General features: G+C 51.9%; 1 protein-coding gene across 6 annotated transcripts in view; it reads left to right on the top strand.

The window, feature by feature from the left end:
- LOC101022794 (janus kinase and microtubule-interacting protein 1) overlaps positions 1-14,512 on the top strand; it is a 303,218-nt gene that overhangs the window by 195,924 nt on the left and 92,782 nt on the right. For all 6 annotated transcript variants that reach the window (XM_021938221.2, XM_021938223.2, XM_031664733.1 and 3 more), the window contains 2 exons: positions 11,160-11,289; positions 12,706-12,833. In XM_021938221.2, coding sequence (XP_021793913.2) covers positions 11,160-11,289; positions 12,706-12,833 — 258 coding nt within the window. The remainder of the gene's footprint in view (positions 1-11,159; positions 11,290-12,705; positions 12,834-14,512) is intronic.

The following is a 14,512-nucleotide window of genomic DNA, read 5'->3' as shown; positions in this document are numbered from 1 at the left end:
GGCCAGGCAGCTAACCAGCCACCTTATATCCCTTATTGTCCACTCACTGTTGTCCATCCATCTGTCCAACATACAATGAGTTCCTGCTGACTGCCAGGCCCCGCGCTAGACAAGATCTTCAATACGCTATGCCACAGGACTCGTATGTGCTTGTGAAGTCTGGTCCCCCTCCTCTGGAAGCAGTCACCTCTTCTCCCACTTCACCTGTAGCACCAAAGGTGAAAACGGTTCCCTGGTGGCAATTCTGTGCGTGCATCTTCAGTTCTCCCTCTTTAGACTGTGAGCTCCTTGAGGGCAAGGTCCAGACATGGTGGTCTTTGTAGCCCCCATAGCAGCACACAGGAGGGCCTCAGGACTGTGGAGTAGAGAGCACACAGGGTAGGGTCCCTTTCTGGTTTGCATATTTACTCGCTGTGTGACCTTGGACAAACTTCTCAAACTCTGGAGGGCAGGCTCGACATGTATTGATTCATTTGATTGAGGGGAGGGTAAAAGCTTGCATTTTATGTATTCCTACCGTGTGCTCGGCTCCATACTGGGTGTTTGCAAAGACATTATTTCATTTAATGCTTATGAAGGAAGGTGATATTAGCATCTTCCTTTTGCATTTGAAGAAGCCGAGGCTCAGAGGACAGCATCTTTTAACTGTTGTCACACAGATATTAAGGGACCAAACTGGAATGTAATCAAAATTTCATGAGAGTCCAAAGTTTATCGTTTCTACTGTAGCAGCCTACCTTCTGCAATGAAAGCACTCATTCAGCTCCCACAAAGAGATCTACAGCCTGCTTCTCCCCTGTGGTTCAATTTGCATTTAAGGAAAAATGAGTGAGCAACTGTAGCCCAAAAAGAAGTGCTCATTTTCTGGAAATAAAATTTATCTTCAAACCTGGACAATCCATTTAAAATTACCTGGAACCTTAAATGATCTGAATTTTCTCAGGATAACGATGTGTGTCTTATCCAGGTTATCTTAGTAAGGGCTTTATTGGTGGTCTTAGTTGACCTTTTTACTGCTTTATCTTCCTATTCTCGCTCTTGTACATTTCCTGTTCATTCTTCTTCCTTATGTTCATCAGATAAAAGGAAAACAAAGTGTATAACATTGGCAACTTGTTGTAATTTTGGAAAACAAATTGTGCCTAGATGGAAATTGTCATTTAAAATTCTCTCTTGTAATTTTCCTAAACATAAGACTTTAGACTGTTAGCTTAAGTCCTTCTTCCCCCAATCTCTCCATTCATCCTATCTTCCTCTTGTAAAAGTCCCGGTGGCCCAGGGGAACTGCACCTCGCATGGGGCTCAGCTTTCAACGCTGCACTGCAGGCTGGCCTGCACAGTCACACTTCTCTTGAAAGTTCCATAAATTGCCCATCAAGTGTGGTCTCCAGCCACTTTTGCCTCAGTCTCTCATCAGCAGAGTAGCTGAGAAAGCAGGGTTGCAACTCAGGAACCTGTGGAGTGTAGAATGCTGAGCCTTCAACACTGGAGTGGAGCAAGATGCTCACACTCAGAGGTGCAGGCGGGAATGAGAGTGGAGATGATGGAGGATTCCAGCACAGCTCTGCCTCCTACCAGCTGAGATGCTTTCAGGCAGGTTCCTAAATTCTCTGTGCCTCAGTTTCCCGAGTGTGAAATGGGATTAATACTGGGATGATGATAATACTAGTGCATCCTGGTGTGACTGTGAGAATGAAATGAGAAAGCACAGGGAAAGCTCTTAGCTCAGTGCCCGGTATATTTTGAGTGATCAATCGAATCTAGCACCATCACCATCACCACCACATCATCATCACCATCACCATCATCACCATTACCATCACTCCATCATTACCATCCCCCACCATCATATCATCATCAACATCATCATCATCACCACCATCATTACCATCATATCATCACCATCACCATCATCACTATCATCACCAGCACCATCACCATCATCACTATCACTATCACATCATCACCATCATCACCGTCACCATCATCACCATCATCATTATCACCATCATATCATCATCACTGCCATCACCATCACCATCATCACCATCACATCATCACCATCACCATCATCACCATCACCATCATCACCATCACATCATCACCATCACCATCATCACCATCACTGTCCCCATTATCATCATCACCATCACCACCACCATCACCATCATTTTATTAGCCCATCAGCGTCATATCATCATCACCATCACCATCACATCATCACCATAATCACCATCACCATCACCACCACATCATCATCACCATCACCATCATCACCATTACCATCACTTCATCATTACCATCACCACCACCACCACCATCACTATCACCATCACCACCATCACCATCACCACCAATACCATCACCAACATCACCATCAACACCATCGCCATCATCACCATTACCACCCTCATCACTATCACCATCATCATGACCATTGACACCCTCCTCCTCATCTCTTCCTGGGCTTGTGCTCATCTAGTAGGATGTTGGGTAAGTCAGCCTCACTATCTACATTGTAATTTTCTCTCTCTTGACTTTTTGTTTTCCCTGAGGGCTTATCCTGGACTGGAGTAGGTTAGATGTGAGTGTAGTTTGTCACCATTGAGCTGCTGGAATGGCTGGTGGGAGCTCAGGCCAACAGGTCCCCAGGGTGGACGGGGCCTGTGGTCACCAGCTCCTGTATCCCAGCAGCCTGTGGATAGGCTGGGAAGACTGAGAGAACTGCAGTGACCTTTTGCAAAGGGCCGTCTGGGGGCGGTTCTCTGGGCCAAGGAGCTGAGAACCTTTACCTGGGTCTGCTGCAGGGCAGGGCAGGTGGGTGAAGCCCCCTGGCTGATAGAAGACCTGGGATGTGAGGGGGGGCGAGGAGAAGGGACTGGCTTTCATCTTGGGAGCTGCCCATCTGTTACTCACTTAATCCTCAAGCGACATGGCCAGGTAGGTGTCCTCTTGTCTGCTTCATAGAGGAGGCAGAAGGCTTAGAGATGCAGTGCCCTGTCCAGGGTCACACAACCAAGGAGCGAGGCCCCGATGTAATTCCCATTCCCTGACTTTCCTGTCATATCCACCCAGCCTCCTGGGTTGGGGGTTTCCCAGAGGCAGCTGTGGGCACTCATGCAACTGAGAACCGCCCTCCGAGGGCGTGGGGATGGCACCAGCGGTGACCCCGAGTCAGGCTGCCGGGGCTCTGAGCCCACCTGGCGGGGCGAAGCACTGGGGCAGGAGAGTATTGTCTGAGTCAGCAGGAGAGGCCCCAGCCAGCCACAGGTCTGGAGACAGAGTGTGACAGCAGCAGGCAAGGTGTTCCCAGCTGGTTTGGAGCTAGCTGCTGCAGGTAAGGGCCAGGTCACCCGGGGCATTCCCAGGGCTACAGGTTGGGCCCTGAGGAAACAGGCAAGGCACAGCGTGTTATTCTCCTGGGGCTGCTGTAACCAAGTACCTCAAACCTGCTGGCTTAAAACTGCAGACATTTATTCTCTCCCGGGTCTGGGAGCCAGAAGTCGGAAATCAAGGTGGCAGTGGGGCCATGCTTCCTCCTGAGGCTCTAGGGGACAGTCTGCTCCTTGCCACACCCAGCTTCTGGTGGCTCCTGGCAATCTTCGGCTTGCAGACGCATCACTCTGATTTCTGCCTCCATCTTCTCTTGGCCTCTTTCCTCTGTGTGTCTGTCTCTGTGTGTCTTCTCTTCTTATATGGACACCAGATCTTTATTGGATTAGGACTCAGCCTAATCCAGTATGGTCTCCTCTTAATTTGATCACATCTGCAATGACACTATTTTCAACTAAGGCCACACTCTCAGGTACGATTTCTTTTGGGAAGACACAATTCAACCCACTCCACAAAGTTATGTGCAGATGACGGCTTATGGTCTCTTCTCCTCCTCCAGGTATTCCCTGACCCCAGGAGCCTCTTCTGTCCTCCCAGGGCCCTCACATGCATGGCTGTCAGTGCTGGGCTGAGCCTCCCAAGGGCAGGGCTGGGGCTGGGTGCGCTCTGCCTTCCCGGTGTTTGCTGAGTGCCGCAGGCACACTGACGTGCTATACATTTATTTATTCGTTCATTTACTGCCAACAAAACATGCATCTTGCAAAACAGGCACTGTCTTCTTTATTTTCTGCTGCATTCCCAGCTCTAGCACAGTCCTTGGCACGGAAGAGGTGCTGGGTGAATATTTATTAAGTGCAAGGAGGGAGAAGGGAAGATAGCGCTGACTCTCAGTTACCGGAGCCTGTGTGGGTTCAGGTCCCTTTTCAGCCCTGTGAGGCTGAAAACAGTTGATCTGGCTTCTGGGCTTGTTTAGGACACTAGTCTTGGGACGTGCGACCTCCCCAGTGGATTTCTACTGGATGAGAAAGAGCAGCAGTTGTGTCCCTGGTGGTGTCAGAGGGAAGAACCCAAGAGAGTGTGATTACAGGACCCTGCTGAACAAACTCTGGATAACATTCTCAGCATAAAATATCAAGGAGCACGAACTCCTGACCTAAAGTGACCAGCCTGGCCAACATGGTGAAACCCTGTCTCTACTAAAAGTACAAAAATTAGCTGGGCATGGGGGCATGTGCCTGTAATCCCAGCTACTTGGGAGGCTGAGGAAGGAGAATTGCTTGAACCCGGGGGGCAGAGGTTACAGTGAGCTGAGATCATGCCATTGCACTCCAGCCTGGGTGACAGAATGAGACTCTGTCTCAAAAAAGTAAAAGAAAAAAATGTCATTGGGTAATCACTGATTCTGCCTTCGAGCAATCTAAAACCGTGGCCCTTGAAAAACCAGGTTAGGAGAATTTCGACTAGTGAGAGGCTGCTTTGGCTGTGTTTGTGTATCCATTTTATCTTGGCTTTTGCATTTCTGGTATGGCTTGCTCTAACTTTTGGTGGAGGTGGGCTCACCTGCCACTTACCGATGGGTTGCCCTTGGAGGGGACTCAGCACCGCTTCCTGATAACATCCCTTTGGGTATATGGGTTTTAACGGATGAGTTTTGAGGGGACATGAAAGTTCAGACCATAATATGGTGGGACCAGGATTTGCCCTTTGGTGGGCTGATCCCATCACTGTGTCCCACGCCCTATTGCTTCAGTAAATACTGGTCAACAAGTCAACAGTCAGGATTTGATGGTATCCATTTGGTGCCTGTGCTTGGCTCCAGTCTGAGCTCAGTACAGGGGCTGGGGAGTAAGATAAGACTCTGCCCCACAGGATGACAAAACAGATTGAGGGAAGGGGGTAGGGGCAGAGGAAGGGCAAGGAAATGAGCCCTGTGGAGTCCGTGGGTCACTGGGGGAGGACCCTGGTGTTGGAGTGGGGGCTGGACCCAGGCTGCAGCGTGTGACAAGGCTGCCAGGCTCTGTCCATCTCTCAGAGGGAAGCTGATGGTCCACAAAGAGCATCTTGAGGTCAAAAAGGGCTGCCTGGAAAGGAAGAATCCCTCCTGAGAGGGCCACTGTGAAACATGAAGCGCCAGCCAGCTACCAGCTCTCAGGATGAATGCAGCCTGGAATTTAAAAATTAACGTGTTAGAACCCATCGATAAGGAAACTGCAGAGCCAGATGTGGCCCTTCGGTGGTGACTGTCAAAGGATCTCCCTCCATATAAGCACCCCGCCATGGCTGCCCACGGCCTCAGGATCAAGTGCAACCTCCTATCCATGGCATTCAAGGCCCCTGGTGTTCTGCTCCTTCAAGCTCAGTCCCCCGTATGTCATTTCAGTCACACTGAGCTGCAGGTCCCTGAATGTGCCAGGCTCTTCTGCCTTGTAGCCTTCCGTGTGTCTAGAAGCTTCTAGTGCCCATCCCCACTCAGGCTGCTTGGAAGGCCTTGCGACTTTCTCTTTGTTCGTCGGGAATGTTGCTTCCTCTGGAAGACTTCCCTGATCTCACGTCAACTCAGTGCCCCCATGGTGACATGAGCCACCTCTGGTGGTCCTGATGTCCACTGTGCCCAGATGCCCACCCCCTCAGCTGTGTGCCCCTCATCATCCAAAACTGGTTCACTTTAGCTCCATTCCCAGTCCCTGGCCACCAGCTGTGAAGTGCTTGGTAAGTGAGTGCCTTGATGCACCAGTGAAGCTATTTGCTCCCCTGCCCCTGGGAAAAGGAAGCTTCTGGCTGAAGGGACTGCTTCAGAGTGGCAATGCTGGAAGTGAAGCATAGAAATGGGGAAACGGTGACGAGGATCTAGTCCCAGAGATGTGTGCCACAGATAGAAAATCATCACGAAAGCTGACTTTCGTCAGTTTTTGGAGTGCTTATTGCCTGTCCAGCGTGGTAATGTGTTGCATTCCCCACAACAAGCTTATGAGGTGGTAGAATTATTGATTCTCATTTTGCAGAGGAGGACACTGAGGAAGGGAGGTAAAGTCACTTCTCCAAGGAAGTGGAATCAGCAGCGTCTGAAAGGAGGCACAGGCTTGGCCCCACCTGCAGTGACCCCTTGGCTATATCTGATGTGCTCTGGGAGCCATGGTGTGAACTACAGCAAGGGCAGTCATTATAAAAATGTTTCGTTTGTTTCATATTCACAAAGCACTTTCCTAAACAGGAACTCATGGACTCTGCAAGGTAGCTGGGGCAGTGCCCTGTCCACAAACCTGCAGTCTGGAGGATTCCCGTAGCTTGCCTGGGGTCATATGCTTCCTCCTGAGGTCATATGTTTTAGAGCAAGTCACTTGGAACCTTGATCCCCAGACGAACGAGCCACTGCAAGGACAAACAGTGACCTGGGGAGGAGTTTGGGGACAGGGTTTCTGCTCAGGGTAACAGGAAATAAGAACCATTCATAGTTGGCAAGACAAACGTGGTTTATCTGCAGATGGGTCTGAATGCTTTCCTGTGAGTGTGCACTGGGCACCTGCCATATCCCAGGCGCAGTGAGCCAGGCATGAATCTTGCCCTCCAAAAGTTTATAGGGGAGACAGACACAGTTGCAAGCCATGACACTACAATGATGCTATGGCAGAGGTCGGCACAGGGCTGTGCCTGGCCTGGAGGGTCCCAGAGATGCTCGTGCAGAGAGATGAAAAGCCGGGTTCTTAAAAAGTCCTTGTCCACTGTCATCCCAGAGCAGAGATCGCGATCCAGTGTCAGGGGCTTTACGAATTACTGTATGATCCCTCCAGCCTCTGTGCCCTGGCAGTGTGCGTAGAGTGACCCCTGGTGGCAGCTCCGTGAATCTCTTTGTTGTTGGGGAAATTCCAGGCAGCCTTGCTCGCTGCTTGCTTTTGTGCAGAACGGCATATTACACATTTGTTTCTCCAGCAGCAAGCGAGAGCTTTAAAAAAAAAAAGTGTTAATAATGTCGAAAAATAAAACAGGCAAAAGGGATGAACATGCAAATAATATAAAAGGAAGTACAAAATGGCCAATGGTCTTATAAAAAAAATATGGTCAGCTCCATTAGTTAAAAAATAACGCCAATGAGAAAAACCTCAGGATCTCATTTTCTTCAGAACATTTGTCGAAGGTTGAAAGGGCCTGCAGCCATGTGGTGCTGGAGCTATCAGGAGTGTAAATGAACACATCCCTTTGGAAGAGCTGTCAACCAATAAGTATTAAATGCCTTTAAAAAAAGGTTTATGCCTGAGTCTCAGCCATTTGACTTCCACGAATATATCCAAAAAGTGATCGGAGGGTACAGAAGAGTCATGTACAGTCACGTGTATCTCAGCTCTGCTTGCAGTTGGTAAAAATTCGAAACAAGTCGACTGCCCGATACAAGGGAATTGATTTGATCTGGAACTTTCTCCCTTATAGCAGAGAATATTAGGTTGCTATAAAAACCACACTGCAGAAGATCCTGTAGAGAAATGATCCTTCTATATCATTAAATGCAAAATTCATGAAGTAAAAATTTACATTTTGTATAAATAGAACTTACACAATGTCTACGCCTAGGAAAATGTCTATGCATAGAAAAAAGCCCAGAAGGGCCTCTACCACGTTCGTGTTTATGCCTGCATGTCCTGATATTCCTCATTTTCTTTTTTTCTTTTTTTTTTTTTTTTTTTGCTTATAATTGCACATGAAAGCTGAGTCCAGACTAAGTTACAGGCAAATGTTTTCTTGAGGGTTGAAATGTAGGACGGACTGATAGAGCAGGCAGGGAGAAAGTTCCAGATCAAGTTTAGAAACCTGAGCTCTGCTCCTGTTCTCCCATCGACTTACTGTGTGACCTTGGACAAGTGACTCACCCTCTCTGAGTACTGCCTTCATCGGTTGGGACATGAAGGGGTAAACTAGACAATGGGCAATGTTTCAGTACAGCGTTGTCTTCTAGGCTGTCTCCACTGGATGTCACCTCCTCGATGCAGGGATCTAGGTATGCTTATCCATGGCCGTGTCCCCAGCTCCAGAACAGGGCTTGCCACATAGTAGGTTCTCAGCGAGCAGTTGTTGAATTGCATTGAAGTCAGCCTGGATATGATAATAAAATCCAAAAAGTACACCACCAGTAACCATTTCTACCTTCTGAGCTATGGAGTGGCCTCCACGCTGCCTCCCCAGCCTCTTCCTTTTTCTGTTTATCTAGTCCTTCCTCTTCCTTCGACTTCTCTGTCTCCCTCCTTTCACTTTGAATTTCTGTCTCTTCCTTTCCCTATCCTATTCCCTCTCCTTTTCCTTTGTCATTCACATTCTTTCACTTCCTTTCTTTGATGCCTTCTTTCTCTCTTTCATTTTCTCTTTTCCCTCTCACTCCAATGATGATTTTAAGCAGCTGACAAGGTGCACAATTCTGGTTGAGTGGGAACCAAATGGATAAAGACAGGAAGCAGCTGAACGGGACTGTGAGAACGTGGACAGCTGCAGCGGTCAGCCAGGCCCTCTGGGTGCAGGCAGGTGGCCGTCAGGACAGGGTGCCGCTGCCCAGGCCCTCTGGGTTAATTGGTTCGGGTTGAGGCTCCTGCACAGTTTCTTGTTTAAAGCTTCTGGGTGACTGCATGATGTGGCCAGTGCTGAGGTCCCTGGCCTATGAGAAGAAAATGGACAGGACCCAAACCATCATACAGATCAACAGGAGGCCAGCAAGCCAGAGTGGGAGGAGATGAAGGCTAAAGAAGGCCTCATTAAGGATTGGCCTTTAAGCAGGTCCCAGAAGGGGAGGAGGTTGGCCAGGCAGAGGGTGGGAAGAAAGATCCAGACAGTGTGCAAAGGCTCTGAGGTGTGGGGAGAAGAGTCCCTTCCAGGAGCACAGACGTGGGTGGGGGTAGCGGGGTGGAGGTAGGGGCAGTGAGGCCGGAGGGGGTTTCAGTGTAACAGGAAGCGTTGAAGGGTGAGAAGCAGGGAGCAACCAGGTCCAGTTTCCATTTTAGTGCCATTGCAGGGGCCTGAGCGGTGGGTGGAAGGGAGGGGCCAGGAGCAAGAAGCAGAGAAAGCTTTGCCTGCAGCAAGCAAGCGATCAAGGCCCCTCCCAAGAAGGATGTGCCAGCCAGGTGGCAGGAACAGCACACGGGAAGGTGCAGAGACCGGGGAGAGCACAGATGCCCTGGGGCAGGCAAGCAGGTTGCTGAGAGGGAAAGCTGGTGCAAAGCTGCAGGGGTGGGAACAAGGTGCCCAGGCAGCAATGACAGCCCATAAACGGGCAGCAGCACCTGATTTCAGCATTCGTGCTGACCCTGTAGCCAGAGGGGAGCCAAGGGGAGGCTGGCAGATCAGCAGGTCTCCTGTAGCTGCAAGAAGAACCTGAAGGAGGTGGGAGGACCAGCCAGGAGTCAGATGCTGGGTCTGCTGAGGGAAGGTGAGGACCTCGGGAGCAAGTGAGAAGGGGACAGGGCACTTACCTGCTCAATTCTGTTTCCTCCTGGCCGAGAGTCACACCTGGCACACAGTAGGAGCCTAATAAATGTTTTCTGAATGACTGCACTCGTAAATCTAAAACATCTGCTTTTCCTCAGGTTCTATCTGTCCACCCGATAATGAAACATTTATTAAGCACCTACTGTATACAGGTTAGGGTGAGGGTGCAGACAAAATGAAGCCAAGTTCTCTTCCTAAAGGAGCCCACAGTCCAGTGGAGTAGGTCAGTGAGCCAGCCAACAGCACTGGGCTGGAGCACCGTAGTGGAAGCAGCCAGGGCCGTGGGAACCCAGAGGAGACCTGTGCCCAGCCCCTCATGGGTGGTGGGTGACAGCTGTTTTTGTTTTGTTTTGTTTTGTTTTGTTTTGCCAGTCCCACGCCTCTCCCCCATGGCAGGGGGAAAGGAGCTGCCTCTGAGTTATCCTGATCTGCAGCAGGGCAGCAGCTGGGGAAGCTCCAAGCTATGGAGAAGCCCAGGGGGTAGGGTGCTGCCAAAGTACCGGGCAGTCGCATTTGGAGCTTATTGACAGTTGAAGGACAGGACAGACCAAATTCCCTGGGCAGACACCCTCCTCCCTGGGCAGGACATGGAAAGAACCCGTGCACAGGAAGGGTGCCTTCTTCCAGGATGCCCCGGGCTGCGTTCAGGGTGACTCACTGCCCCCGCCCAGGGAGGAGGCTCTGGACCCCTGCACAGGAAGGGTGGAGCTGGGAGCCTTTGGTGCCCTTTAGGGCAGCAGTCCTCAACCTTTTTGGCATCAGGGACTGGTTTCATGGAAGACACTTTTTCCATGGGCAGTGGGTGCGGGGAGATAGTTTCAGGGTGAAACTGTTCCACCTCAGATCATCAGGCATTAGATTTTCATAAGGAGCACCCAATCTAGATCCCTCACTTCCGCAGTTCACAATAGGGTTCACGCTTCTACGAGAATCTAATGCCGTTGCTGACCTGACAGGAGGCGGACCTCAGGCAGTAATGCCTGCTCACCTGCTGCTCACCTCCTGCTGTATGGCCCAGGTCCTAACAGGCCATGGACTGTACCAGTCTGCTCCATGACCCTGATTTAGGGGACCTGGGTGCTTCTTGGCTGGACAGACACACTCTTCCAAGGACTGAACGCTGCCCTCGTTATCTGTGGACAGGAGTCCAGGGGCTAAGAGGGGACAGTTTGGCCTGGTGAACCAAAAGCACAAGGCCGGGGCTGTGCTGCCAGGCTGTGAGCTCTCTGCCCTCTGAGCCTCAGTTTCCTCACCTATGGAAGGGACTCAAGCTCCCTGCTGGGGAGGGGCCCCCGGGGATGGGCTTGGAGTGCACTCTTCAGCCAGGACACTGACGGCTCCTGACTTGCTCTGTCTTCCTCCAGGATGCTCTGGGCTGTGTTCAGGGTAACTCACTGCCCCTGCCCAGGGAGGAGGCCCTGGACCCCTGCAGAAGCCAAGGCTGGCGGAGCTCCCTGCGGTCCGATGATGCCCCTGGACAAACGGCCTCAGAAGGTGCGTGGGTACCGCGGTGCGTGGAGGACAGGGTCCCGGGCAACACCCACCAAAGGGCTAGCTTGCTTCCTCATCATATCCCAATGACGCAGGGGGAAGGGGTGGTCCCCCCTCTCTACAGACAAGAATCGAGGCTCAGAGAGGTAGGGTCCCTCACTCAGGGTCACACAGCTGCTGCAGGGGGGTCAGAGTATGCAACTCCCACCAGGGGCCTTTGGCTCAGGCTCAGCTGAACACAGGCTCATACCCTTGGGCCTCGGGAGGGTGCCAGCCAAGGGGCCTCACAGGCCAGCAGGTTGGCAGCAGGGACATGCTTTCACAGAAGTCCGTATGATGACCAGGAGCCATCCTGTCCCCCCATTTCCCACGTGACACCTCCAGTGTGAGGCAGTGAGAATCGCACTTGGCAGGTCTAGAAGCTGCTGGGGCTTAGAAGCCTCTTGTCCCTGATGTGAACCAATATCTCTCTCTTGTTTTTTTTGTTTTGTTTTGTTTTTGTTTTTGAAATGGAGTCTCTCTCTGTCACCTAGGCTGGAGTGGAGTACAGTTGTGCGATCTCGGCTCACTGCAACCTCAAGCTCCCGGGTTCAAGTGATTCTCCTGCCTTAGCCTCCCAAGTAGCTGGGACAACAGGCTCCCACCACCACGCCCGGCTAATTTTTGTATTTTTAGTAGAGATGGGGTTTTGCCATGTTGGCCAGACTGGTCACAAACTGCTGGCCTTATGTGATCTGCCTGCCTTGGCCTCCCAGAGTGCTGGGATTACAGGCATGAGCCACCGTGCCGGGCTTGCATAGTATCTTATCATATCTCATAACAGCCTCCACCGTGGCTTCCAGAGCCCCTGCACTCAGAGAGCCTGACAGCCATGGTGGCCAACTGGGCATCTGTGGCTTATTTCCAGCCCTCCAACCTCAAGGGCTGTTTAGGGATGGCATTATCTCACATATGTGTAACACAGTGGTGCTGCTGACTGATGCAGCCAGCGTTCTCCCGTTATCTCATTTCTGGGGAGCAGAGCTGCTACGTCGACCCAGGTCAGATGTGTCCTCATGCCAGCTGTGCAGGGCTGGGGTGAGGCTCATTACCCTGTTTGACAGATGAGGATGCTGAGGCTTAGAAAGGTTTGGTGGATTTTGTCCCGTGCAGGAGTCTGTGGGCTGCAGAGGTGGCTTGGAGCCCTGGGGCCTCTGCCCACCTGCTGATGGCTGTTTCACATCTCTGAGCCTCAGCTGCCTCCCCTGACCAAGGTGCTAGTGGTCATCAGGCTGCCCTTGGGAGGCATGATGAGACTCACAGTCGGGGGTGGCAGGGGGTGCCATCTTACCTAAGCCCGGGGGATGTGGTCCCTAGAGGCAATCATGGCAGAGCCCCTGGGAGCGTCTTTGTAACTCCCAGGGTCTTGTTGCTTTCCAGGCCAGTTCCCGGAGAGGCCCTGCACCTGGAGCTACATCGGATCTGGACGGGCCTCTTCTATTTTGGCTCCAGGCCCGGAGACCACAGGCGAGCTCCCCGGAGACCTGGCGGGATCCAACCGTGAACAGGTGAGGACGGAGGCTTTCTGTGAACGTGTGCAGTGCCCCTGGGTCCCCTCAGCCCTGTCTCGTGCAGGGTGTGTGGCCACCCGCAGGAGGTGGGAGGGGTAAAGAAGCTCCAGGTCTGGAAGAACATTCTGGAAATAGTTGAGAGAGAGATTTGAGGAGAGGAAATGAAACATCCTGAGACCTGGATGGGGAGTGGGGAGGAAGGGGGTCAGCTGGGTGCCAGGCCTGGGCTGCCATGGAACAGGCTTCCTCTCATTGACACCTCCTGACACCCACGAGGCGTTGCTGCCACCTCTGCTCTGGAGAGGAGACGAGACTCCAAGGGCTGCTGTGACTCCCCAAGGCCCCCTGCTTGGAGGTGGACCCCGAGATCCAGGCTCGACAGCCCACACTGCCCCATGCTGGCCCTGAGGGTCAGGAGCCTGTGTCCCATCTCACCTCCCGTGGCTTGCTCTGAGGCTGAGGCAGTCGTAGCCTTTCTCCACTTCCATGTTTTTGTCCCTGAGAAGCAGAGCCATGCTGGGACCCGCGAGCCTGGCTGTGGTTGTGTGCTTCTAAATAGAGAGGCCCTCCGTTATCTCTTCATTCATTCACATCCTGCTCATGATGCATCTCTTATTTTTGTTGTTGGCCATCGCATCCCTATATGTCTCACTCCTCACCACCCCCTTCCCTTGAAGCCCAGGGCAACGTCTTAGAACACGGAGGTGCCCCATTTGACAGGTGAGGTGGCTGAGGCTCCAGCAGGTTAAGGAACTTGCTCAAGGTCACACCCAGGATTGAAGCCAGGTCTCTAGGTCTATACCTCTCTGGGGCAAATGCTCTTTTCTCTGTGGGCAGCTGGGACAGTGGCTTGGTGTCTGGATTGAAGGACATTGCAGACAGAGGCAAAGACAACAGAGGAAATGGGTGCTGCCCACCGGCGGCTCCAGGGAGCCGGGAGGTGGTGACCCCTCCAGGCAGGGGCAGCGCTCCTGGCCTTCAAGCCCCCTCTGCCTGAAGGGGCTTTGCTGCTTGTATGTCCACCTCTAAAGGCTCAGACTCCCTCTGTCCTTTGAGATGCTCCCTCTATCCTCCTCTTCTGGGTCTTAGACCTGCTGAGCCTCTCCCAGCTATTCTAGGGGCTCCACTGAGAACTGCCTGCAGCCTGCCAGGTCTGGGAGCAGCCCCAGGGACTCCCAGTGAGCCTAGCTAAAACCAAAATTCATCCTCAGGCTTCCCCCAGCCCAGCCGGGGCCTCTGCTGTGAGCTAGGCTCCTCCTCTCTGGATAAACACATCAAATAAGTGAAGATAAAAATACATTAAAAATATCAAGGAAACACCTCCTGTGTGCCCAGCACTGTTCTAGGCCCAGGAGTTGAACAAAGATGAAGTTTTGCCCTCAGGGAGTGGACGGCCTGCACGAGCCCCATCCATGAGAGCCTTCTACAGTGCTATTCACAGTCTGCATCTGTGCTGCCCAAGACGGTAGCCACGGGCCACACGGGGCTAGTGCCACCGCAGAACTGAGTGTTAACCTTGATTTAATTACTTTACATTTTAGGAGCTCCACGTGGCCCATGACTAGTGGATTGGACGGGGCAGGGCTATAGGGGGAGTTAGATGATACAGACAGAAATATATAATATGGTGTGAGGGCATGGAGGGTGCTGTGGGGGAAGATGACATGGGGTGGATG

The sequence above is a fragment of the Papio anubis genome, chromosome 3 (assembly GCF_008728515.1).
Source record: "Papio anubis isolate 15944 chromosome 3, Panubis1.0, whole genome shotgun sequence".
NCBI lineage: Eukaryota > Metazoa > Chordata > Mammalia > Primates > Cercopithecidae > Papio > Papio anubis.
This window is presented reverse-complemented; position numbering and strand designations above follow the sequence as displayed.